The sequence below is a fragment of the Entelurus aequoreus genome, linkage group LG07 (genome assembly GCF_033978785.1).
Source record: "Entelurus aequoreus isolate RoL-2023_Sb linkage group LG07, RoL_Eaeq_v1.1, whole genome shotgun sequence".
Classification (NCBI taxonomy): Eukaryota; Metazoa; Chordata; class Actinopteri; order Syngnathiformes; family Syngnathidae; genus Entelurus; species Entelurus aequoreus.
This window is the reverse complement of record NC_084737.1, coordinates 3,547,978-3,575,213: the sequence shown is the minus strand read 5'-3', so window position 1 is coordinate 3,575,213 and position 27,236 is coordinate 3,547,978. Positions and strand designations below refer to the sequence as shown.

Below are 27,236 nucleotides of genomic sequence, written 5' to 3'. Positions count from 1 at the left end.
TACATAAACACAAAATAAAACGTGTCAACAAGTTGCATAAAATAAATTAAAAATACAACATAAATAAGGCACTGCACAAAACAAGATATCAAACCAGTATGACTTTAACAACTATATTACAAAAAAAGGGGATCCTACAGAGTTCTCTATTTGTGCTTTTTAATATTGCATTAACTAGAATGACTTACAAATGACTGTACACCAGGGAGTACTGTAATTACCTAATGTTACATTATTATTTTCCATAACAATTTAGCCCCCTCCACAATATTAACCCGACGTTAAAACAGAACTAGCTATTTATTGATTAGCAATTGCCGAATCATGTAACATTAGCTTGATGCTAAAAAGCCAGGTTACTATCACATTCTGTAACAGACAAATAATTTCATGTAGGCTAACGTTACCTACCTGCTACCTCTGTCCTTTTCTCGTTTCTCCTCTTCTTTTCTCTTTTTTCTTCCCTGGGCACCTGACAGTTTTGGCCGTTTTGAAATCTTGTGTTGATTTTTTGATGTGGTGACGTCCAAAAAGAGTCATGATACGGAAAGGGAGGGGGCGCACCGTGTCGGGGGAGGGGGGGCGTAATGTTGTAACAAATAATATTTCTATTAAATAGGCTTTACTTTGCATTTTAATTAACATGGGATCATTTTATGTATTTAGAAATAATAGTACCAACTTTTTTTTTTCTTTTTCCTCCAACATTTGTGGCACTGGCGTGGCGCCCTCCTGATGAACGGCGCCCTTAGCATTTGCCTATACGGCCTATGCCACGGGCCGGCCCTGGCTAAACAATTGGAGTAGTCTTTAACAATATTTGACTGACGGGCAAATGAATAGAAATAGGCTAGATGAATAAATGAACATGCTAAATCAAACTATAAGCTACATTCTTGTATGACAACAGAATGGCTAGCAGAACAGAAGGCAGAGGAAACTACACCTTTTCATTTAGTTGAACTTTACACATCACAAAAAACGTAAATATGGATCGCTAACGTTGTTAGCATAAATTAATGGGATTTAACCTAGAGAAAATTAGCATCCGGGCTATATTTACCCCAGTAATATCATCAACACTTACCTGACTGGATGAAGTCAAATACTAGTGTGGCCTCAATAGCCCTGCTGTAGTGTGTTGCATGCTGGGAATTATCTGTGCATGTGATGGAGGAATGCACAGTGCAGGGTTGAAATTCTACTGAATTTGCATGAAATCAGGTTGTTTCAGCTAATAATCATGCTGCAAGATCTAGCATGTTGCATTCAATGTTTATTCCCGTTAATTCACATGGAAAGTTTCCAACTTGGAATATTCCCGGAATTTTGCAACCCTACTCAGCGGTAAAAAAAGGGAGAGATAAAATGGGAGCGGAGCCTACTGGACTCACAAAGCTATTTCACCTTGACCTTTTGTAGATATCGTCCTCTGAATGGCGGGTTGGAATTTCTATTGCAATGATCATTGAAATAGTGCAACAGTCATGAAGTTGGAATCTAGTTGGACTGCACCTCGGTACAATATCATTTTCTCTCCTGGACCTTGCAGGCGCAGCTAGTAAATATCACAAAGACAGTCCCTAAAGCCACCCAGCGCTTCTTTTGTTTCCTATTTATAGCCACCTTTTTTTTTAACTCCCTGTTTCTGTCAATCAGCTCCTGCCCCCCCGTCTCCTTTTTTTTTTTTGTTTAAGGCCACCGTGTCCGTACACCGAAGGCTGAAGTCATTTGACGCGAGGCAACGGCGAGGACCAGCAGCGATGGACGACGTGTACAAAGCAGCCGTAAGTACACACGTGGAGCTTGTCGGGTATGGAAGATGGGATGGCGGACATGTTTGATGTGGGGTGGGGTGGGGGGGGGGGCATTGTGACCGTTAGACCTGTTCACGGTCAAGTCACACGAGCCCTAGGTTGAAATAGCTCCGAGAGACAGTGGAACCTCCATTTACAAACTTAAATGGTTCATAATTCGAAAAGTTTGTATATTGAAGCAAACGTGTCCATTCGAAACAATGTAAACATGAATAATGGCTTCCAGTCGAGACACAGGTCCATATTTTAGTGAAGGATTATTGAACACAATATACAGTTCTGTACATCAAACAAACAAAAACCAGGAGGTGATGAATGAGATCGATCGATCGCTCAATTGATAGACTTTTAATCGTCCCACGATGGGGAAATGGTATGGTTGCCGTGCAGGTTTTTACATTCATGAATGAAAAACCAAAAAAAATAGTAATAAATAATACATATTGTGCACTAATAATCGCACTATGTTGAGATAAATCTCTCTTTATTAACAAGCCAAAGCAACAACACTGAAGTCCCTTTGGTGCACTCACAAACAATCAGAAATCACAAAAATCCTTAACTTTATCAAACGTGCTGTACACGCGCGCGCACACACGGAAGTCCCTTTGGTATGCTCACAAACGATCAGAAATCACAAAAATCCTTACTTTAACAAAACACTTTAAAAAAAAAAGCTGAACTGTGCTATACATGCCCACACACACAGAAGTCCCTTTGGTGTGCTCACAAACGATCAGAAATCACAAAAATCCTTAACTTTAACAAACAGCTTTAAAAAAAAAAAAAAAGCTGAACTGTGCTGTACACGCACGCACACATGGAAGTCCCTTTGGTGCGCTCACAAACGATCAGAAATCACAAAAATCCTTAACTTTAACAAAAAGCTTTTAAAAAAAAAAAAAAAAGGTTAACTGTGCTGTACACGCACGCACGCACGCACAGAAGTCCCTTTGGTGCACTCACAAACAATCAGAAATCACAAAAATCCTTAACTTTAACAAACAGCTTTAAAAAAAAAAAAAAAGCTGAACTGTGCTGTACACGCACGCACACATGGAAGTCCCTTTGGTGCGCTCACAAACGATCAGAAATCACAAAAATCCTTAACTTTAACAAAAAGCTTTTAAAAAAAAAAAAAAGGTTAACTGTGCTGTACACGCACGCACGCACGCACGCACACACACACACACACACACACACACACACACACACACACACACACACACACACACACACACACACACACACACACACACACACACACACACACACACACACACACACACACACACAGAAGTCCCTTTGGTGCACTCACAAACAATCAGAAATCACAAAAATCCTTAACTTTAACAAACACTTAAAAAAAATAAAAATAAGCTCAACTGTGCTGTACACGCACACACAAACTGAAGTCTCTTTGGTGCGCTCACAAACAATCAGAAATCACACAAATCCTTAACTTGAATAAAAAGCTTTGAAAAAAAAAGAAAGAAGGTGAACTGTGTTGTACACGCACGCACACACACAGAAGTCCCTTTGGTGTGCTCAAAAACGATCAGAAATCACAAAAATCCTTAACTTTAACAAAAAGCTTTAAAAAAAAAAAAGGTTAACTGTGCTGTACACGCACGCACACACAGAAGTCCCTTTGGTGCACTCACAAACAATCAGAAATCACAAAAATCCTTAACTTTAACAAACACTTAAAAAAAATAAAAATAAGATGAACTGTGCTTTATACGCGCGCACACACACAAAAGTCCCTTTGATATGCTCACAAACGATCAGAAATCACACAAATCCTTAACTTTAACAAACACTTAAAAAAAATAAAAATAAGCTGAACTGTGCTGTACACGCACGCACACACTGAAGTCTCTTTGGTGCGCTCACAAACAATCAGAAATCACGAAAATCCTTGACTTTAACAAAAAGCTTTTTAAAAAAACATTAAAAAGCTGAACTGTGTTGTACACGCGCGCGCGCACACGGAAGTCCCTTTGGTGCGCTCACAAACGATCAGAAATCACAAAAATCCTTAACTTTAACAAAAAGCTTTAAAAAAAAAAAAAAAAAAGGTTAACTGTGCTGTACACGCACGCACGCACACACACACACACACACACACACAGAAGTCCCTTTGGTGCACTCACAAACAATCAGAAATCAGAAAAATCCTTAACTTTAACAAACACTTAAAAAAAAAAAAAAAAAGCTGAACTGTGCTTTATACGCGCGCACATACACAAAAGTCCCTTTGGTATGCTCACAAACGATCCGAAATCACAAAAATCCTTAACTTTAACAAAAACTTAAAAAAAAAAGAAAAAAGCTGAACTGTGTTGTACACGCGCGCGCACACGGAAGTCCCTTTGGTGCGCTCACAAACGATCAGACATCACAAAAATCCTTAACTTTAACAAACAGCTTAAAAATAAAGAAAAAGCTGAACTGTGCTTTGTACGCGCGCGCATACACAGAAGTCCCTTTGGTATGCTCACAAACGATCAGAAATCACAAAAATCCTTAACTTTAACAAAACACTTTAAAAAAAAAAAGCTGAACTGTGCTGCACACGCCCACACACACAGAAGTCCCTTTGGTGTGCTCACAAACGATCAGAAATCACAAAAATCCTTAACTTTAACAAACAGCTTTAAAAAAAAAAAAAAAAAGCTGAACTGTGCTGTATACGCACGCACACATGGAAGTCCCTTTGGTGCGCTCACAAACGATCAGAAATCACAAAAATCCTTAACTTCACAAAAAGCTTTAAAAAAAAAAGAAGAAAAGGTTAAGTGTGCTGTACACGCACGCACACACACAGAAGTCTCTTTGGTGCGCTCACAAACGATCAGAAATCACAAAAATTCTTAATTTTAACAAACTGATTTTTTTAAAAAAGTAAGTTCTTATCACAATTAAAAACTTGGTGCTCCTAGAAATGAGCAGACAGAGGGAGAGAAGGAATGTGCGTTTGAAAGAAGCGCAGCTGAGCGAGAGGCGGTCTTCTCCTCTGTTGTGATATACCATTTTTCCAGACAATAGGATATATAAGCCACGGCCACAAAATTTTCAAAGAAAAAAATATTAATCCATATATTAGCCGCACCGGACTATATTCCGCAGATATGTATGTTGTGAAATTAGTTATTTACACATGAATATTTTACAAATGTTTATTTATATACCTTAAATGTTTCCAAACGGTGTCTCTAACACGGCAGTAAAATGGCTGACCAAACAAAACAGAAGTCATCGTCATGGACCCACTAGCTGCGCAAGCTAGCTCTCTAATCAGCTAAACAGACTCAATAACTCCACGGTGACGTTTTGGTGAATTTATGAAACTGAAACGATGAAAAAAGAATGTCATTGTAAGCTAATAATACTAACACTCGTAAATGTGTTAGCATATTAGTTAATGCTAGTGATGCTAGGCTAGCTTCATTACATTAAAATAGCGCATACAAATATGTATAAAAACACTCCTACAGACATCACACACGGGACGGTTTAGTAAGTAAGAATTGTTGTAGTTATATTGTAAAACTTACAAGTGATGAATGGAGAATCCATACGAGTAGAAACGCTGTGGACGGCTAGAAGACTGAACGGCAACTGTACTTCCGGTAAGTTCAACGCTCAGTCTAAACAGCACGGCAACGCAGCAACTGCAGTGAGCAAACTCACCCAAAAGATGGCGCAACAGCACGAACAATAACCCACCCATTCAGTGTGTTTAGCCACACCGTCTTATGAGCCGCAGGGTTCAAAGCGTAAGGAAAAAAGTAGCGATTTATAGTCCGGAATTTACGGTAAGTCCGCTTTGGCATATTATTTTCCAGAAAAGTCCGGTCTCATAGCCAATTAAAAACTCGCTGCGGTACGAAGTCGGCTTCCTCAACCTCTTAAAAAGGAGCAAGCACAAAATGGCTGCCAGCGGGACACAAAATGAACGTCCACAGAGACATATTTGCTCATTAAATGTTTGTCAACGGAAGAGTTGACAACTAAATCCAGGTTCCACTGTATCAAAGTAATTTCCTGCAAATAATACTGCAAATATTACTACACAATTGAGATCTTTAATATATCAACATGACTTTTTATCTGCACACAAACATCCGACGTGGACACGCATGGAACCTCCCCGAGTAACAATAGACAAAAACAGCTGGACATAAAAGGAACAGCTGATGGTGCTCCTAACACACACACACACACACACACACACACACACACACACACACACACACACACACACACACACACACACACACACACACACGCACACACACACACACACACACACACACACACACACACACACACGCACACACGCATCCTTGTATTTTTGACCTTCTTGAGACCTCCGAATAATGCCTCCCTCTTTAGGACCAGCCTTTCTAGATATATAAAGATGTGTATTTACAACATTAATAATATATACATACTATGCAAATATAAAAAAGTTTGTTGGAAAAAATGAGTTGAAATTTCACAGGAAAAAGGTCACAATTTCACAAGAAAAACTTAGAATGTTGGCAGTATTATAATAAAAGTCATCATTTTACTCAACGCAAGTCAATATTTCACAAGTAAAACCTGAACATGTGTGAAATGTTATGATAAAAGTTGGAATTTTACTCAATAACAGTCGCTATTTTACAAGAACAGCTCAAAATGTTGGCAATTTTATGAAAATGATCGGAATTTTACTTTACTTATGACAAGAGTCATAATTTTACTCAAAAAATGTCACTATTTTACAAGAACAACAATAAAATTGGCAATATTGTGATACAAGTCAGAATTTTACATGACAAATGTCAAAATTTTGCATGAAAAAGTAATGATTTTACATAAAAAAGTCATAATTTTACTATAAAATTTTGCAATATTACAGAAACAAAAAGTATATGAGAAATTATTCCCAATTTTATAAGAAAAAAGTTGACACATTGTGAGGAAAAAGACTGCTTTTAGTTCATTTTTTGTTTGTAATTGGTTTTTAATCTTCATTATTTACTTCAAGTCATTACAGTATGTCTCTATATACATACTTATTTGATCTATTTTTAAACATTTTGGCCAAAGGGGGCGCATTTCAATTTCTTACACACACTTGTTATTTCATATGTTGACCGGAGGGGGAGCACTTTTAAAAGCGACACACAGTCAATGTGAAAAATCCCTCCTTTTTGGGACCACCCTCATTTTGACCAGCATGGGTGCTAATGAGACATTGTCTATTAGATGCAATGTTATTGATTTATGTCATCACTTGTTCACACCTCCTCATATGGAAGATACTTTTCCTTCTTCATGTCTCAAGAAAGCTAGAAATACAAGAACACACACACACACACACACACACACACACACACACACACACACACACACACACACACACACACACACACACACACACACACATTCTTGTATATTTTGACCTTCTTGAGACCTGCCAAAAATGCCTCCCTCTAAGATTTATAAAGAAGTGTATTTACAACATTAATAATATATACATACTATGCAAATATAAAAAAACTTGTTGGAAAAAATTAGTTGGAATTTCACAAGAAAAAGGTCACAATTTCACAAGAAAAACTTAGAATGTTGGCAGTATTATAATAAAAGTCGTAACTTTACTCAACGCAAGTCAAAATTTTACAAGAAAAACTGAACATTTGTGCAATATTATGATAAAAGTTGGAATTTTACTCAATAACAGTCGCTATTTTACAAGAAAAGCTTAAAATGTTGGCAATTTTATGAAAATAGTCGTCATTTTACTCGACAAAAGTCACAATTTTATAAGAAAACTTTAAAACGCTGGCAATATTATAATTTACTTGGCAAAATGATGACAAAAGTCATAATTTTATTCAAAAAATGTCACTATTTTACAAGAACAACAATAAAATTGGCAATATTGGGATACAAGTCAGAATTTTATATGACAAAAGTCACCATTTTGCACTAAAAAGTAATAATTTGACGATAAAATATTGCAATATTACAGAAACAGAAAGAATATAAGAAATTGTTCCCAAGTTTAGAAGAAAAAGTTGACACATTGTGAGGAAAAAGACTGAAATTTTTTGTTTGTAATTGGTTTTAAATCTTCATTATTTACTTCAAGTTATTACAGTATGTCTCTATATACATACTTTTTTGTTTTGTTTTGATTTTGGCCAAAGGGGGCGCATTTCAATTTCTTACACACACTTGTTATTACATATTTTGGCCAGAGGGGGAGCACTTCAAATTTTTTACACACTTGTTATTTCATATGTTGACCAGAGGGCCTCATTTTGATAGATGTCACCAGCAGGGGTGCAAATGAGACATTGTCTATTAGATGCAATGTTATTGATTTATGTCATCACTTGTTCACACCTCCTCATATGGAAGATACTTTTCCTTCTTCATGTCTCAAGAAAGTTATAAATACAAGAACACACACACACACATACACACACGTTCATAACCCCACAACAATCTGTGGCCAAGCACCAGAATAGCAAGTGATGATGAGTATTTGAGTGCTGCTGATGTTTGTCCCCTCAGGTTGAAAACTTGACTGAGGAGCAAAAGAATGGTAAGTAACTTTTGGATTTGACTACACAACATCCACACCAGGGGTGACCAAAGTGTGACTCACGGCTCCTTTTAAAAACATTATTACAAAAAACCCCCATTAAAAAGTGGAAATAACACAGCAAACAGGTGTAATGTAAGGAGAAAATGATGCAATATTGACACTAATAACACAAAGTTGCCATGTTGACAGTTTTTTACTTTAAAACTGTCATTGCGCAAAAAATAATAATGAACCAAAAGCATTGTTGTTATGAATTATTGACCTATTTAAGGCTCTAATTACTTCACATTATATATTCATAATGATAATCATCATATTATCAGGGACGGCCAATTTGTGGCACTTTTTGAAAATATTTTTACCAAAAAAAACAACATAAAAAGTGGAAAAAAAGAGCAAACAGGTAAGAAGAAAGAGTTGCAATATTGACAACAAAAATACAAAGATGTTTTGCAGTCAGTTTTTCACTTCAAACCTAACATTGTTTGAAAAATATACATAATTGACTGATAGATCTAAAGTTGATCTAGTGATTAAGTGTTAAAAGTGAAAATAATATATATTAATATATGCCTTTTATGTTTGGAGGCCTTTTGAATCTCATTCAGTGTGATTTTTTTCAACTGTCATTGCTCAAAAAAATAATAAAAACTTATAATCGGTTAGATTTGAAGTCGATCTTGAGATTTAAGTCTGCTAACAGCTTCCGGTTTTCGGTCATATTTATAGACTACCAGCAGATGGCGCCATTGGACCTCTCGTTGCATAACAAAACAATACACATATTTTAGCAGGGATTTCCCTCAAACAATCAAATTATTTCTTATACCCGTTACATATGTATGGGAATGCATTTGTTAGGCAGGAATTCTTATTTACATGTTGAGTCACGTTAGTTATTGTCAAGTAACACATTTGTTGTATTGTATTTTATTTTATACGGTCCCGTATTTCGTTCCCATCTATTGTTTCCGTCGGACCGAATAGGGAACGGACGGGGGAAAGAGGAAAAAAGAGCGGGAGACAAGAAAAGATGGCCGGCGTGTGTGTGAAAGAAATAAAGTGGCGTCAAGTGTCCTGCTGCTGCTGTTGCTGCCTTCTGCTACTTTGGCAAGGAAGACAACAAAACTATCTTCTAAACAACTCAACTTTAACACAATGCCGTCGAAGTTGGTGAGAGATCAAAATATTAGGCTTACAACGCCACTAATCGCCGTCATGTGACCTGAGTGTCACATTTACACTAGTTTGATCATATCTAAATATCACATTTACACTAGTTTGATCATATCTAAATATCACATTTACACTATTTTGATCATGTCTAAATATCACATTTACACTAGTTTGATCATGTCTAAATATTACATTTACACTAGTTTGATCATATCTAAATATCACATTTACACTAGTTTGATCATATCTAAATATCACATTTACACTATTTTGATCATATCTAAATATCATATTTACACTAGTTTGATCATATCTAAATGGTAAGTCTGTTGGTGTCATAAATCAGATATATGTGACAATAGCTTGAATATAGAGGCTACGTGTTTTTCCATTATACTGCTACTTTCATATAGTTGAAATAACATTAAGCCTACACTCTTTTTGAAAAAAATTTTTTTTATTTTATTTTATAAATTGCAACATATACAAAAAATTGAGAAATAATAATCAAAATAAGTACAAAAACAGTACAAAACAGCGCCAGGGGGTTGTAAACTCAATAAAATATTAAACTGTTTTTAACTTTTTAACTGCTTTTTATCCAACAAATTGTTCTTAGGGTAATTTGTATTTGCTTTTTCAATGTGTATTTTACTTCTGTTTTAAATGTTATTTTTTAGTCTGTCCTGTGCCTCTATTTCTTTGTGGTGTACAGCCCTTTGTTCTTCAACTGTGCTTGTTTTTAAAGGGCTTTATAATTAAAGTTGGTATGATATGGTATGGTAAGTAACTAAAATAGAATGCAATATATATATATATATAAAACAAAGTGCAAAGCCATAGGCTCACACAAGTTCAGTAAATAATTTAAATTTGGAACAGGGCATCATCGTTTTCACAGCTTTTTGGTTGTTAGAGGTAGAGAGTGTTTTAACGTAGAGTTCTAATTCTTTTTTTAAAGGCACACAAAACAGGTCGGGTATTGAGAAACTTACATGTATGAATATAAAACTTAGCCAACAGTATAATGAGGTTGCAAAGGTAAACATTTTTTTCATACAGTGTAAATCCAAATAGCTCATCTTTAAAACAAAGCACAAATTTGTCGTGAATATTAAGCCTACACTCCTGATTCTGAAGGCCCTGGGCAGATGACGTTGGCATGGCAACGCACAGAAAGCTGAAATCTGATTGGACAACAACAAATGTAACACAGAAAGCAGTGCAGCCAAGAGATGCTGAAAATAAAATGAGTATCGTTGAAAATGTCACTTGTCAGAATTCAAAGCGGCCTTCGACGTCTTCATCCAAGACGCGGAGGACGGCTGCATCAGCACCAAGGAGTTGGGGAAGGTGATGAGGATGCTGGGGCAAAACCCCACCCCTGAAGAGCTGCAGGAGATGATCGATGAGGTGGACGAAGATGGTATGTTGGCAAACATTACGTAGTATCAGCCGTGGGTGGACCTTCTTGCGTATGGTGTTCCCAGGCAGCGGGACGGTGGACTTTGACGAGTTCCTGTTGATGATGGTGCGCTGTATGAAGGAGGAGAGCAAAGGGAAGGCAGAAGAGGAGCTGGCCGAACTTTTCCGCATGTTTGACAAGTACTTTGATTTCACACTTCATTTGGCTCAGCAGAGTTCACCCGCAGTGGGTCTGCGTCAGTCTTTGTCTCATTCCTGTGAGAATCCTGCATGTGACTGCATTAACACTAGGTTTTCCTCCTCCCCTTGCAATTCAGAGAAAGACATTTTGATAATATCTTTGACTTTAATCTTGTAAAACTGCATAATTTTTTCTTGGAAATTCTCAAAATACTCCAAGCAATTATTGTATAAAAACTAAAAACTTTATTTGAATAATGCAACTTTGTTTGCTTAAAAAAAAGTGTAATATATATTGGTTTTAGTCATTTAAAACGGCATAATTTTTTCTTAAATATTTGGTAAGATATTTTTTCACAATTCTTGGAAGAACTTTTTTTTCTCACAATATTGCATTTTTCTAAAAAAAAAACCAAAAAACTTCCACTATATTTTTGGTATATTTAACTTATTTCTCAAAATCCATTCATCCATCCATTTCTACCGCTTATTCCCTTCGGGGTCGCGGGGCGCGCTGGAGCCTATCTCAGCTACAATATTCCGACATAATTGTTAAACTTTTTTCACAATATTAAACATTTTTCAATTTTTTTTGTCATAATATTAAAAATTTTTCAATTTTTTTTGTCATAATATATTTGACTTTAATATTGTAAAATGACGTTTTTTTTTCCTGTAAAATGTTTTTTTCACTGAAAATTACTAGTCTTGTATGACAACTTTTTCTCACTATTGCATATTTTTTTTCAAAATATGACTTTTTCCACAATATATGTGACTTTAATCATGTAAAATGGCATCCACTATATTTGACTTAATCCCATAAAGTAGCATTTTTTTGGTATATTTAAAGTTTTTCTCAAAATATTTTTTATTAAAATTTCTAAACAATTCTTGTAAAATAACTTTTTCTCAATATATCATTTAAAAAAAAAAAAATTTGTCATAATGTATTTGACTTTAATTTAGTAAAACTACATATTTTGTTTAGTAAAATCAATTCTCAAAATACAATTATTGTACGAAAACTTTTTCTTTTAAGAATACAACTGTGTTCTTTAAAAAAAAAAATCTTGAATATATTGACTTTAGTCATGTAAAACAGCATACCTTTTTCTTTAAAATAGTTCTACACAATTCTTGTAAGAACTTTTTTCTCACAATATTGCATTAAAAAAAATAAAATCACAATATATTTGACTTTAATCCTATGAAATTGCTTTTTTGGGTATATTTTTAAAACTTATTTCTCAAAATATTGCAACATAAACTTTTTTTCACAATATTATATGTATATATAGACCTATATTATATTTTCTTAATATATTTGACTTTAATATTGTAAAATGACATAATTATTGTCCTGTAAAATAAATGAAACATTTTCACAGAAAATTACTAAGTCTTGTATGACAACTTTTTCTCAAAGTATTGCAAATTTTTTCAAACATGACTTTTTTCGTAGTACATGTGACTTAATCCTGTAAAATGGCTTTTTTTTTTTGTCAAAAACATTTTTATTAAATTATTTCACACAATTTTTGTATAATTAACTTATGTCACAATATTGCGTTTTAAAAATACTTTAAAATATTTTTTCCACAATATATTGACTTTAATCCTGTAAATATTCCGAAATTATCGCACAACAACTTTTTTTCTCAAATATATATTGACTTTTTCCTTAAAGTATTTGTTCTTAAAATATTTCTACACAATTCTTGTAAGATAACCTTTTTCTCACAATATGCAATTTTTTCAAAGAAAAGAAAAGACTTGCACAATATATTTGACTTAAGTCCTGTGAAATGGCATATTTCTTGTAATTGTTTTTACTTTTTTGTCAAAATATTACAAACTTTTTGTCAAAATGAAAAATAACTTTTTTCAAAATATATTTTACTTTAATATTGTAAAATTACATAATTTTTGTTTTGTAAAGTAACAATTTTTTTTCTCAGAAATTTACTAAGTCTTGTATGACAACTTTTTCTCACAACATTGCATATTTTTTAAAAACAAACTTTAATCATGTGAAATGGCATAGTTTAAAAAAAAAGTTTTTTCTCAAAATATATAAAAAAATATATATTTCTACACAAGTCTTATAAAAAAGTTTTTTTTCCCACATAAGTGCAAGATACCTTTTCACAATATATTTAAAAATGGCATAATTTCTTGTTTTAAATGTTTAACTTGTTTCCTCAAAATGTTCCTTCATAATTATTTACAATGAGAACTTTTTCTCACAATATTACTAACTTTTTTCAAAATAAAAAATTAACTTTTTTCATAATATATTTGAAGTGAATTATATTTGACTTTAATATTGTAAAATGAGAACATTATTGTCTTGTAAAATATTTGGTTTTTTATGACAACTTTTTCTCACAATATTGCATTTTTTTTCTAATCAAATATGAATTTTTCCACAATAGTGACTTTAATCATGTAAAATGGCATAGTTTTTTTCTTAAAAAATATTTTTTATCAAAATATTTCTATACAACTCTTGTGAAATAACTTTTTCCTTGCAATAGTGCAATTAAAATACTTTTTCACAATATATTTGACTTTAATCCTGTAAATTGGCATTATTTATTCAAAATTTTCTGTCATAATTATTTACAATGAGAACTTTTCCTCACAATATTACTAACTTTTTCAAAATAAAAAATTATCTTTTTTCATAATATATTTTAAGTGAGTTATATTTGACTTTAATATTGTAAAATTACATTTGTCCTGTAAAAGAAAAAAAAAATCCTCAAGTCTTGTATGACAACTTTTTCTCACATTGCATATTTTTTCAAAATAAATAACTTTTTCCACAATGTGTCTTTAATCATGTAAAATGGCAGTTTGTTTCTTAAAATTTTGTTTTCTTTCTCAAAATATTTCTATACAATTCTTGTAAAATAACTTTTCTCGCAATAGTGCATTTTTCTTAAAACAAAATACTTTTTCACAATATATTTGACTTTAATCCTGTAAATTGGCATAATTCATTCTTGTAAATTTTTTTCTCTAAATATTCCGTCATAATTATTTACAATGACAACTTTTCCTCACAATATTACTAACTTTTTCAAAATAAAAAATGATCTTTTTTCATAATATATTTTAAGTGAGTTATATTTGACTTTAATATTGTAAAATGACATTTTGGTCCTGTAAAAGAAAAAAAAAATCCTCAAGTCTTGTATGACAACTTTTTCTCACATTGCATATTTTTTCAAAATAAATAACTTTTTCCACAATGTGTCTTTAATCATGTAAAATGGCAGTTTGTTTCTTAAAATGTTGTTTTTTTTCTCAAAATATTTCTATACAATTCTTGTAAAATAACTTTTCTCGCAATAGTGCATTTTTCTCAAAACAAAATACTTTTTCACAATATATTTGACTTTAATCCTGTAAATTGGCGTAATTTATTCTTGTAAATTTTTTCTCAAAATATTCCGTCATAATTATTTATAATGAAAACTTTTCCTCACAATATTACTAACTTTTTCAAAATAAAAAATGATATTTTTTCATAATATATTTTAAGTGAATTATATGTGACTTTAATATTGTAAAAGGACATTTTGGTCCTGTAAAAGAAAAAAAAATCCTCAAGTCTTGTATGACAACTTTTTCTCACATTATTGCACATTTTTTCAAAATAAATTACTTTTTCCACAATATGTGTCTTAAATCATGTAAAATGGCATAGTGTTTTTCTTTAAAAAAAAATTCTAAATCAAAATATTTCTATACAATTCTTGTAAAATAACTTTTCTCGCAAAAGTGCATTTTTCTCAAAACAAAATACTTTTTCACAATATATTTGACTTTAATCCTGTAAATTGGCATCATTTATTCTTGTAAATTTTTTCTCTAAATATTCCGTCATTTTTTATAATGAAAACTTTTCCTCACAATATTACTAACTTTTTCAAAATAAAAAATTATCTTTTTTTATAATATATTTTAAGTTAGTTATATTTAACTTTAATATTGTAAAATTACATTTTTGTCCTGTAAAAGAAAAAACAATTCCTCAAGTCTTGTATGACAACTTTTTCTCACATTGCATATTTTTTCAAAATAAATTACTTTTTCCACAATATGTGTCTTTAATCATGTAAAATGGCATAGTTTTTTTCTTAATTTTTAATTTTTTTATCAATATATTTTTTCTCAAAATATTTCTATACAATTCTTGTAAAATAACTTTTCTCGCAATAGTGCATTTTTATCAAAACAAAATACTTTTTCACAATATATTTGACCTTAATCATGTAAATTGGCATAATTTGTTCTTGTAAATTTTTTCTAAAATTTTTCCCTCATAATTATTTACAATGACAACTTTTCCTCACAATATTACTAACTTTTTCAAAATAAAAAATGATCTTTTTTCATAATATATTTTAAGTGAATTATATTTGACTTTAATATTGTAAAATTACCTTTTTGTCCTTTAAAAGAAAAAAGAAATCCTCAAAAGTCTTGTATGACAACTTTTTCTCACATTATTGCATATTTTTTCAAAATAAATTACTTTTTCCACAATATGTGTCTTTAATCATGTAAAATGGCATAGTGTTTTTCTTAAAAAAATGTTTTCAATCAAAATATTTTTTATCAAAATATTTCTATACATCCATCCATCCATTTTCTACCGCTTGTCCCTTTTGGTATACAATTCTTGTAAAATAACTTTTTTCTCGCAATAGTGCATTTTTCTCAAAACAAAATGCTTTTTCACAATATATTTGACTTTAATCCTGTAAATTGGCATAATTTATTCTTGTAAATGTTTTCTCAAAATATTCCATCATAATTATTTATAATGAAAACTTTTCCTCACAATATTACTAACTTTTTCAAAATAAAAAATTATATTTTTTTGTAATATATTTTAAGTGAGTTATATGTGACTTTAATATTGTAAAATTACACTTTTGTCCTGTAAAAGAAAAAACAATTCCTCAAGTCTTGTATGACAACTTTTTCTCACATTGCATATTTTTTCAAAATAAATTACTTTTTCCACAATATGTGTCTTTAATCATGTAAAATGGCATAGTTTTTTTTTAAATTTTTAATTTTTTTATCAAAATATTTTTTCTCAAAATGTTTCTATACAATTCTTGTAAAATAACTTTTCTCGCAATAGTGCATTTTTCTTAAAACAAAATACTATTTCACAATATATTTGACTTTAATCCTGTAAATTGGCATAATTTATTCTTGTAAATTTTTTCTCTAAATATTCCGTCATAATTATTTATAATGAAAACTTTTCCTCACAATATTACTAACTTTTTCAAAATAAAAAATTATCTTTTTTTATAATATATTTTAAGTGAGTTATATTTAACTTTAATATTGTAAAATTAAATTTTTGTCCTGTAAAAGAAAAAACAATTCCTCAAAAGTCTTGTATGACAACTTTTTCTCACATTGCATATTTTTTCAAAATAAATTACTTTTTCCACAATATGTGTCTTTAATCATGTAAAATGGCATAGTTTTTTTCTTAATTTTAAATTTTTTTATCAAAATGTTTTTTCTCAAAATATTTCTATACAATTTTTGTAAAATAACTTTTCTCGCAATATAGCATTTTTCTCTAAACAAAATACTTTTTCACAATATATTTGACTTTAATCCTGTAAATTGGCATAATTTATTCTTGTAAATTTTTCTCAAAATATTCCGTCATAATTATTTATAATGAAAACTTTTCCTCACAATATCACTAACTTTTTCAAAATAAAAAATTATCTTTTTTTATAATATATTTTAAGTGAGTTATATTTAACTTTAATATTGTAAAATTACATTTTTGTCCTGTAAAAGAAAAAAAAAATTGTATGACAACTTTTTCTCACATTGCATATTTTTCCACAATGTGTCTTTAATCACGTAAAATGGCAGTTTTTTTCTTAAAATTTAGTTTTCTTTCTCAAAATATTTCTATACAATTCTTGTAAAATAACTTTTCTCGCAATAGTGCATTTTTCTCAAAAAAAATGCTTTTTCACAATATATTTGACTTTAATCCTGTAAATTGGCATAATTTATTCTTGTACATTTTTTCTCAAAATATTCCGTCATAATTATTTACAATGAGAACTTTTGCTCACAATATTACTAACTTTTTCAAAATAAAAATGATCTTTTTTCATGATATATTTTAAGTGAATTATATGTGACTTTAATATTGTAAAAGGACATTTTGGTCCTGTAAAAGAAAAAAAAAATCCTCAAGTCTTGTATGACAACTTTTTCTCACATTATTGCACATTTTTTCAAAATAAATGACTTTTTCCACAATATGTGTCTTTAATCATGTAAAATGGCATAGTGTTTTTCTTAAAAAAAAATTCTAAATCAAAATATTTCTATACAATTCTTGTATAATAACTTTTCTCGCAATAGTGCATTTTTCTCAAAACAAAATACTTTTTCACAATATATTTGACTTTAATCCTGTAAATTGGCATCATTTGTTTTTGTAAATTTTTTCTAAAATTTTTCCCTCATAATTATTTACAATGACAACTTTTGCTCACAATATTACTAACTTTTTCAAAATAAAAAATTATCTTTTTTCATAATATATTTTAAGTGAATTATATTTGACTTTAATATTGTAAAATTACATTTTTGTCCTTTAAAAGAAAAAAGAAATCCTCAAAAGTCTTGTATGACAAACTTTTTCTCACATTATTGCATATTTTTTCAAAATAAATTACTTTTTCCACAATATGTGTCTTTAATCATGTAAAATGGCATAGTGTTTTTCTTAAAACATTTTTTTTTAATCAAAATAATTTTTATCAAACTATTTCTTTACATCCATCCATCCATTTTCTACCGTTTGTCCCTTTTGGTATACAATTCTTGTAAAATAAAAATTTTCTCGCAATAGTGCATTTTTCTCAAAACAAAATACTTTTTCACAATATATTTCACTTTAATCCTGTAAATTGGCATCATTTATTCTTGTAAATGTTTTCTCTAAATATTCCGTCATAATTATTTATAATGAAAACTTTTCCTCACAATATCACTAACTTTTTCAAAATAAAAAATGGTCTTTTTTTATAATATATTTTAAGTGAGTTATATTTGACTTTAATATTGTAAAATGACATTTTGGTCCTGTAAAAGAAAAAAAAAATCCTCAAAAGTCTTGTATGACAACTTTTTCTCACATTATTGCACATTTTTTCAAAATAAATTACTTTTTCCACAATGTGTCTTTAATCATGTAAAATGGAATAGTTTTTTTCTTAAAAAATTTTTTTAAATCAAAATATTTCTATACAATTCTTGTAAAATAACTTCTCGCAATAGTGCATTTTTCTCAAAACAATTAAAATACTTTTTCACAATATATTTGACTTTAATCCTGTAAATTGGCATAATTTATTCTTGTAAATTTTGTCTCAAAATATTCCGTCATAATTATTTACAATGAGAACTTTTCCTCACAATATTACTAACTTTTTCAAAATAAAAAATGATCTTTTTTCATAATATATTTTAGGTGAATTATATGTGACTTTAATATTGTAAAATTACATTTTTGTCCTTTAAAAGGGAAAACAATCCTCAAAAGTCTTGTATGACAACTTTTTCTCACATTATTGTATATTTTTTCAAAATAAACTACTTTTTCCACAATATGTGTCTTTAATCATGTAAAATGGCATAGTTTTTTTCTTTAAAACAAGTTTTTTCTCAAAATATTTTTAATTAAAATATTTCTATACAATTCTTGTAAAATAACTTTTCTCGCAATATAGCATTTTTCTCAAAACAAAATGCTTTTTCACAATATATTTGACTTTAATCCTGTAAATTGGCATCATTTGTTCTTGTAAATTTTTTCTAAATTTTTTCCCTCATAATTATTTACAGTAACAACTTTTCCTCACAATATTACTAACTTTTTCAAAATAAAAAATTATCTTTTTTCATAATATATTTTAAGTGAATTATATTTGACTTTAATATTGTAAAATTACATTTTTGTCCTTTAAAAGAAAAAAGAAATCCTCAAAAGTCTTGTATGACAACTTTTTCTCACATTATTGCATATTTTTTCAAAATAAATTACTTTTTCCACAATATGTGTCTTTAATCATGTAAAATGGCATAGTGTTTTTCTTAAAAAAAAAAGTTTTAATCAATATTTTTTATCAAACTATTTCTATACATCCATCCATCAATTTTCTACCGTTTGTCCCTTTTGGTATACAATTCTTGTAAAATAACTTTTTTCTCGCAATAGTGCATTTTTCTCAAAACAAAATACTTTTTCACAATATATTTGACTTTAATCCTGTAAATTGGCATAATTTATTCTTGTAAATTTTTCTCAAAATATTCCGTCATAATTATTTATAATGAAAATTTTCCTCACAATATCACTAACTTTTTCAAAATAAAAAATGATCTTTTTTTATAATATATTTTAAGTGAGTTATATTTAACTTTAATATTGTAAAATTACATTTTTGTCCTGTAAAAGAAAAAACAAATCCTCATGTCTTGTATGACAACTTTTTCTCACATTGCATATTTTTTCAAAATAAATGACTTTTTCCACAATATGTGTCTTTAATCATGTAAAATGGCATAGTTTTTTTCTTAATTTTTAATTTTTTTATCAAAATATTTTTTTTCAAAATATTTCTATTCAATTCTTGTAAAATAACTTTTCTCGCAATAGTGCATTTTTCTCAAAACAAAATACTTTTTCACAATATGTTTGACTTTAATCCTGTAAATACTACTGTGTGGAACAATTTCCCTTGTGGATCATTAAAGATTGTCTAAGTTTAAGTCTAAGTCTAAAGTGGCATAATTTATTCTTGTTAATTTTTTCTCAAAATATTCCGTCATAATTATTTACAATGAGAACTTTTGCTCACAATATTACTAACTTTTTCAAAATAAAAATGATCTTTTTTCATGATATATTTTCAGTGAATTATATGTGACTTTAATATTGTAAAATTAAATTTTTGTCCTTTAAAAGGGAAAACAATCCTCAAAAGTCTTGTATGACAACTTTTTCTCACATTATTGCATATTTTTTCAAAATAAATTACTTTTTCCACAATATGTGTCTTTAATCATGTAAAATGGCATAGTTTTTTTCTTTAAAACAAGTTTTTTCTCAAAATATTTTTAATTAAAATATTTCTATACAATTCTTGTAAAATAACTTTTCTCGCAATATAGCATTTTTCTCAAAACAAAATACTTTTTCACAATATATTTGACTTTAATCCTGTGAATTGGCATAATTTATTCTTGTAAATTTTTCTCAAAATATTCCGTCATAATTATTTACAATGAGAAATTTTCCTCACAATATTACTAACTTTTTCAAAATAAAAAATGATCTTTTTTCATAATATATTTTAAGTGAGTTATATGGGACTTTAATATTGTAAAATGACATTTTGGTCCTGTAAAAGAAAAAAAAAATCCTCAAAAGTCTTGTATGACAACTTTTTCTCACATTGCACATTTTTTCAAAATAAATTACTTTTTCCACAATATGTGTCTTTAATCATGTAAAATGGCATCGTTTTTTTCTTAAAAAAAAAATTCTAAATCAAAATATTTCTATACAATTCTTGTAAAATAACTTTTCTCGCAATAGTGCATTTTTCTCAAAACAAAATACTTTTTCACAATATATTTGACTTTAATCCTGTAAATTGGCATCATTTGTTCTTGTAATTTTTTTCTAAAATTTTTCCCTCATAATTATTTACAATGACAACTTTTCCTCACAATATTACTAACTTTTTCAAAATAAAAAATTATCTTTTTTCATAATATATTTTAAGTGAATTATATTTGACTTTAATATTGTAAAATGACATTTTTGTCCTTTAAAAGGGAAAAAAATCGTCAAAAGTCTTGTATGACAACTTTTTCCTCACATCATTGCATATTTTTTCAAAATAAATGACTTTTTCCACAATATGTGTCTTTAATCATGTAAAATGGCATAGTGTTTTTCTTAAAAAAACATTTTTTAATCAAAATATTTTTTATCAAACTATTTCTATACATCCATCCATCAATTTTCTACCGTTTGTCCCTTTTGGTATACAATTCTTGTAAAATAATTTTTTTCTCGCAATAGTGTATTTTTCTCAAAACAAAATACTTTTTCACAATATATTTGACTTTAATCCTGTAAATTGGCATAATTTATTCTTGTAAATTTTTTCTCAAAATATTCCCTCATAATTATTTACAATGAGAACTTTTGCTCACAATATTACTAACTTTTTCAAAATAAAAAATGATCTTTTTTCATAATATATTTTAAGTGAATTATATGTGACTTTAATATTGTAAAATGACATTTTGGTCCTGTAAAAGAAAGAAAAAAATCCTCAAGTCTTGTATGACAACTTTTTCTCACATTGCATATTTTTCCACAATGTGTCTTTAATAATATAAAATGGCAGTTTTTTTCTTAAAATGTTGTTTTCTTTCTCAAAATATTTCTATACAATTCTTGTAAAATAACTTTTCTCGCAATAGTGCATTTTTCTCAAAACAAAATACTTTTTCACAATATATGTGACTTTAATCCTGTAAATTGGCATAATTTATTCTTATAAATTTTGTCTCAAAATATTCCGTCATAATTATTTACAATGAGAACTTTTGCTCACAATATTACTAACTTTTTCAAAATAAAAAATGATCTTTTTTCATAATATATTTTAAGTGAATTATATGTGACTTTAATATTGTAAATTTACATTTTTGTCCTTTAAAAGGGAAAAAAATCCTCAAAAGTGTTGTATGACAACTTTTTCTCACATTATTGCATATTTTTTCAAAATAAATGACTTTTTCCACAATATGTGTCTTTAATCATGTAAAATGTCATAGTTTTTTCTTTGAACAAAGTTTCTACACAATTCTTGCAAAGAAAACCTTTCTCTCACAATATTCCTTTAAAAAAACTATTTTTTCACAATATATTTGACTTTATCGCTGTAAATATTCCTAAAAAATGATCGTACGACAACTTCAAAAAAGTGTCTTATACAGCGACGCCAGGACAAAAACTGTGCTGAGGTTCAAATGAGACTTGAGCAGAGGCAAAGAGTGGAGAATAAATTGTTCTTCACTCACATTTAAGTGTTGGATGAGGCAAAAAGGAACCCAGACCCGCTGCATAGTGGTTAAAAGTTGCTGAAATGAAAGGAATGTTATTTAAACAAGCTTTTTCTGCATGTTCCGTGGAGGAATGGAGATGGCTACATAGACCTGGAGGAGCTGAAGTCCATGCTGGATTCCACTGGGGAGACCATCACTGAAGACGACATCGAGGAGCTGATGAAGGACGGCGACAAAAACAATGACGGCAAAATAGATTATGACGGTAAATCTGCTTGTTGTGACAGTAAATCTGCTTGTTGTGACATTTACCTCCTGACCACAATAATCATCCTTATTGACGACACAATACATATTCAACCTGGCAGTAGCTGATACATTTGATTCCATTCTAAGAGGTAATGATTCCATTCTCAATTCAAAATCAGTACTTTTTTAATAACATCTATGATTAACTACATTCCTCCATCTAATAGATTCATTGCTCCATATCAGTAAGTCATATGACAACATTAAATACAGAAGTGTAGTAGACCTAAGTATTCATTAAGTACCACCATAATGACAACATTAAATACAGTAGTGTAGTAGACCTAAGTATTCATTAAGTACCACCATAATGACAACATTAAATACAGTAGTGTAGTAGACCTAAGTATTCATTAAGTACCACCATCATGACAACATTAAATACAGTAGTGTAGTAGACCTAAGTATTCATTAAGTACCACCATGATGACAACATTAAATACAGTAGTGTAGTAGACCTAAGTATTCATTAAGTACCACCATAATGACAACATTAAATACAGTAGTGTAGTAGACCTAAGTATTCATTAAGTACCACCATGATGACAACATTAAATACAGTAGTGTAGTAGACCTAAGTATTCATTAAGTACCACCATAATGACAACATTAAATACAGTAGTGTAGTACACCTAAGTATTCATTAAGTACCACCATCATGACAACATTAAATACAGTAGTGTAGTAGACCTAAGTATTCATTAAGTACCACCATCATGACAACATTAAATACAGTAGTGTAGTAGACCTAAGTATTCATTAAGTACCACCATCATGACAACGTTAAATACAGTAGTGTAGTAGACCTAAGTATTCATTAAGTACCACCATAATGACAACATTAATATACAGTAGTGTAGTAGACCTAAGTATTCATTAAGTACCACCATCATGACAACATTAAATACAGTAGTGTAGTAGACCTAAGTATTCATTAAGTACCACCATAATGACAACATTAAATACAGTAGTGTAGTAGACCTAAGTATTCATTAAGTACCACCATAATGACAACATTAAATACAGTAGTGTAGTAGACCTAAGTATTCATTAAGTACCACCATCATGACAACGTTAAATACAGTAGTGTAGTAGACCTAAATATTCATTAAGTACCACCATAATGACAACATTAAATACAGTAGTGTAGTAGACCTAAATATTCATTAAGTACCACCATAATGACAACATTAAATACAGTAGTGTAGTAGGCAAGGCAAGGCAAGGCAACTTTATTTGTATAGCGCTTTTCATACACAAGGCAGACTCAAAGTGCTTCACAGACAACAAAGTGAAATGAAAGAAAATAAAAGCAAAATTAAAATGCAGACAATAAAAATAAAAACAGTGCAGACGTTAAAAGTTAAAAGATTAAAAGATTTAGCTGAAAGCTAAGGTGAACATAAAAGTCTTCAGTCTAGTTTTAAAAGTAGTGAGAGTTGGGGAGAGTCTGACATCTTCAGGAAGTTTATTCCAGCTATGTGTTGCATAGTGACTGAATGATGATCTCCCTTGATTTGAGTTTACTCTTGGAACCGCTAACAGATTGGTCTCAGAAGATCTTAGTGATCTAGAGGGCGTATATAGTGGGAGCATATCAGTGATATACTTGGGCCCTAGACCATGTAGTGATTTATATGTGAGCAGGAGGATTTTGAAATCTATTCTCTGATGTACAGGGAGCCAATGTAAGGATTTAAGAATTGGTGTAATGTGCTCACATTTTTTGGTCTTTGTTAGAACTCTAGCAGCAGCGTTCTGAACAAGCTGTAGCTGCCTGACAGTTTTTTTGGGAAGACCTGCAAGTAGTAGACCTAAGTATTCATCAAGTACCACCATAATGACATCATTAAATACAGTAGTGTAGTAGACCTAAGTATTCATCAAGTACCACCATCATGACAACATTAAATACAGTAGTGTAGTAGACCTAAGTATTCATTAAGTACCACCATCATGACAACATTAAATACAGTAGTGTAGTAGTACTAAGTATTCATTAAGTACCACCATAATGACAACATTAATATACAGTAGTGTAGTAGACCTAAGTATTCATTAAGTACCACCATCATGACAACATTAAATACAGTAGTGTAGTAGACCTAAGTATTCATTAAGTACCACCATAATGACAACATTAATATACAGTAGTGTAGTAGACCTAAGTATTCATTAAGTACCACCATAATGACAACATTAATATACAGTAGTGTAGTAGACCTAAGTATTCATTAAGTACCACCATAATGACAACATTAATATACAGTAGTGTAGTAGACCTAATAATGACAACATTAATATACAGTATATTCTACATGAATGACACACCGTGTTGATCTAAAGTTTGATTTCCTGTGTTTTCCCCAACAGAGTTCCTGGAGTTCATGAAAGGTGTTGAATAAAAAGGATTTAGACTAAGGACTTTCTTCCCCTCGCTGTGTCACCTCCTTCATGTTTACCCTGCACCACCTCAGTCATGTTTACCCTGCACCACCTCAGTCAGGCTGCCACCATTTACAGAACACAAAGTCAAAACCAAGGAGCAGAGTTTGAAATAAAATCCTTTTCTAAACATCTGTGTGTGTGTGTGTGTGTGTGTGTGTGTGTGTGTGTGTGTGTGTGTGTGTGTGTGTGTGTGTGTGTGTGTGTGTGTGTGTGTGTGTGTGTGTGTGTGTGTGTGTGTGTGTGTGTGTGAGAGAGGTGACACCTTCAACCCAGGTGGGAGGCGGGGCCTTTCCAGGAAAAATAAAGAAAAGTATGTTTAAAAAACCGACTAAGCTAAAATTTCCATCTCGTTTTTTTAGTTTTGTGGTTACGTTTGACCTCAATTTCCTACGCATTTGAATATTATTATGGAAGCATCATTTTTCTCAACATTTAGAAAATATAATCTAGATTTTACTGTAAAAATCAGGCAGCTGAGTGGAAATAATTTTACTGTAACATTTACAGTGTTTTTTTTTTACAGCATATTACTGTAAATGGAAAAAACAAAACTGCTGTCTTTTTATGGTAAAAACTGGCCAAACAGCTCAATTGTTGTTTCATGTGACGTCACACGGACAAAGATACGACCTTCTGGAGGAAAGTTCTGTGGTCAGATGAAACACAAATGGAGCTGTTTGGCCACAATACCCAGCAATATGTTTGGAGGAGAAAAGGTAAGGCTTTTAATCCCAGGAACACCATGCCTACCGTCAAGCATGGTGGTAGGCCTGTTTTGCTGCCAATGGAACTGCTGCTTTAAATGGGACAATGAAAAAGGAGGATTAGCTCCAAATTTTTAGAATGGCCTTCCCAAAGTCCTGACTTAAAGGTGTGGACAATGCTGAAGAAACAAGTCCATGTCAGAAAAGCAACACATTTAGCTGAACTGCACCAATTTTGTGGTCAAGTGGTCAAGCAGAAGCTTGTGGATGGCTACCAAAAGCGCCTTATTGCAGGTCAACTTGCCAAGGGACATGGAAGCAAATATTAACATTGCTGTATGTATACTTTTGATCCATTTTCAGTAGAGCCATAATAAATTCATAAAAGAAGCAAACTTCATGAATGTTTTTTGTGAGCAACAAGTAGATAGATAGTACTTTATTGATTCCTTCAGGAGTTCCCTCAGGAAAATTAATATTCCAGCAGCAGTGTACAGAATGGAGATCACATTTAAAAAAGTATGTGCTTCAATCACTACATCACAAACAAATACGAGTTGTAGAAATAATTGGAGACTCAAGACAGCCATGACATGATGTTCTTTACAAGTGGATGTACACTTTTGATCGTGACTGTATATATATATATATACACATTTATAAAATGTACACATATATATATATATATATATATGTATATACCAGGGGTCGGCAACCCGCGGCTTTAGAGCCGCATGCGGCTCTTTAGCGCCGCCCTAGTGGCTCTCTGGAGCTTTTTAAAAAATGTATGAAAAATGGAAAAAGATGAGGAAAAAAAAAAGTTTTTGTTTTAGTATGGTTTCTGTAGGAGGACAAACATGACACAAACCTCCCTAATTGTTATAAAGCACACTGTTTAACATGCTTCACTGATTCGAGTATTTGGCGAGCGCCGTTTTGTCCTACTCATTTTGGCGGTCCTTGAACTCACCGTAGTTTGTTTACAAGTATAACTTTCTCCGACTTTCTAGGACGTGTTTTATGCCACTTCTTTTTCTATCTCATTTTGTCCACCAAACTTTAAACGTTGTGCATGGATGCACAAAGGTGAGTTTTGTTGATGTTATTGACTTGTGTGGAGTGCTAATCAGACATATTTGGTCACTGCATGACTGCAAGCTAATCGATGCTAACATGCTATTTAGGCTATCTATATGTACATATTGCATCATTATGCCTCATTGGTAGCTACATTTGAGCTCATTTAGTTTCCTTTAAGTCCTCTTAATTACATTTATATCTCATGACACACTATCTGTATGTAATATGGCTTTTCTTTTTTTGCGGCTCCAGACAGATTTTTTTTTGTATTTTTGGTCCAATATGGCTCTTTCAACATTTTGGGTTGCCGACCCCTGG

General features: G+C 30.8%; 1 protein-coding gene across 1 annotated transcript; it reads left to right on the top strand.

The window, feature by feature from the left end:
* The first annotated feature begins 1,632 nt into the window (after positions 1-1,632).
* Positions 1,633-25,262, top strand: LOC133653292 (troponin C, slow skeletal and cardiac muscles-like). Its single transcript, XM_062052426.1, has 6 exons — positions 1,633-1,787; positions 8,397-8,427; positions 10,886-11,032; positions 11,097-11,211; positions 22,506-22,642; positions 25,060-25,262. The coding sequence occupies exons 1-6, from the start codon at positions 1,764-1,766 to the stop codon at positions 25,089-25,091; spliced, it is 486 nt and encodes a 161-aa protein (XP_061908410.1). The 5' UTR covers positions 1,633-1,763; the 3' UTR covers positions 25,092-25,262.
* Positions 25,263-27,236: the final 1,974 nt, after the last annotated feature.

Bases quoted from the DNA above. Each gene is read 5' to 3' on its own strand.
- LOC133653292 (XM_062052426.1), top strand. From the start codon at position 1,764: ATGGACGACGTGTACAAAGCAGCC. The intron at 8,428-10,885 runs GTAAGTAACTTT...GTCACTTGTCAG, and splicing joins GACTGAGGAGCAAAAGAATG to AATTCAAAGCGGCCTTCGAC. The intron at 11,212-22,505 runs GTACTTTGATTT...TGTTCCGTGGAG, and splicing joins CTTTTCCGCATGTTTGACAA to GAATGGAGATGGCTACATAG.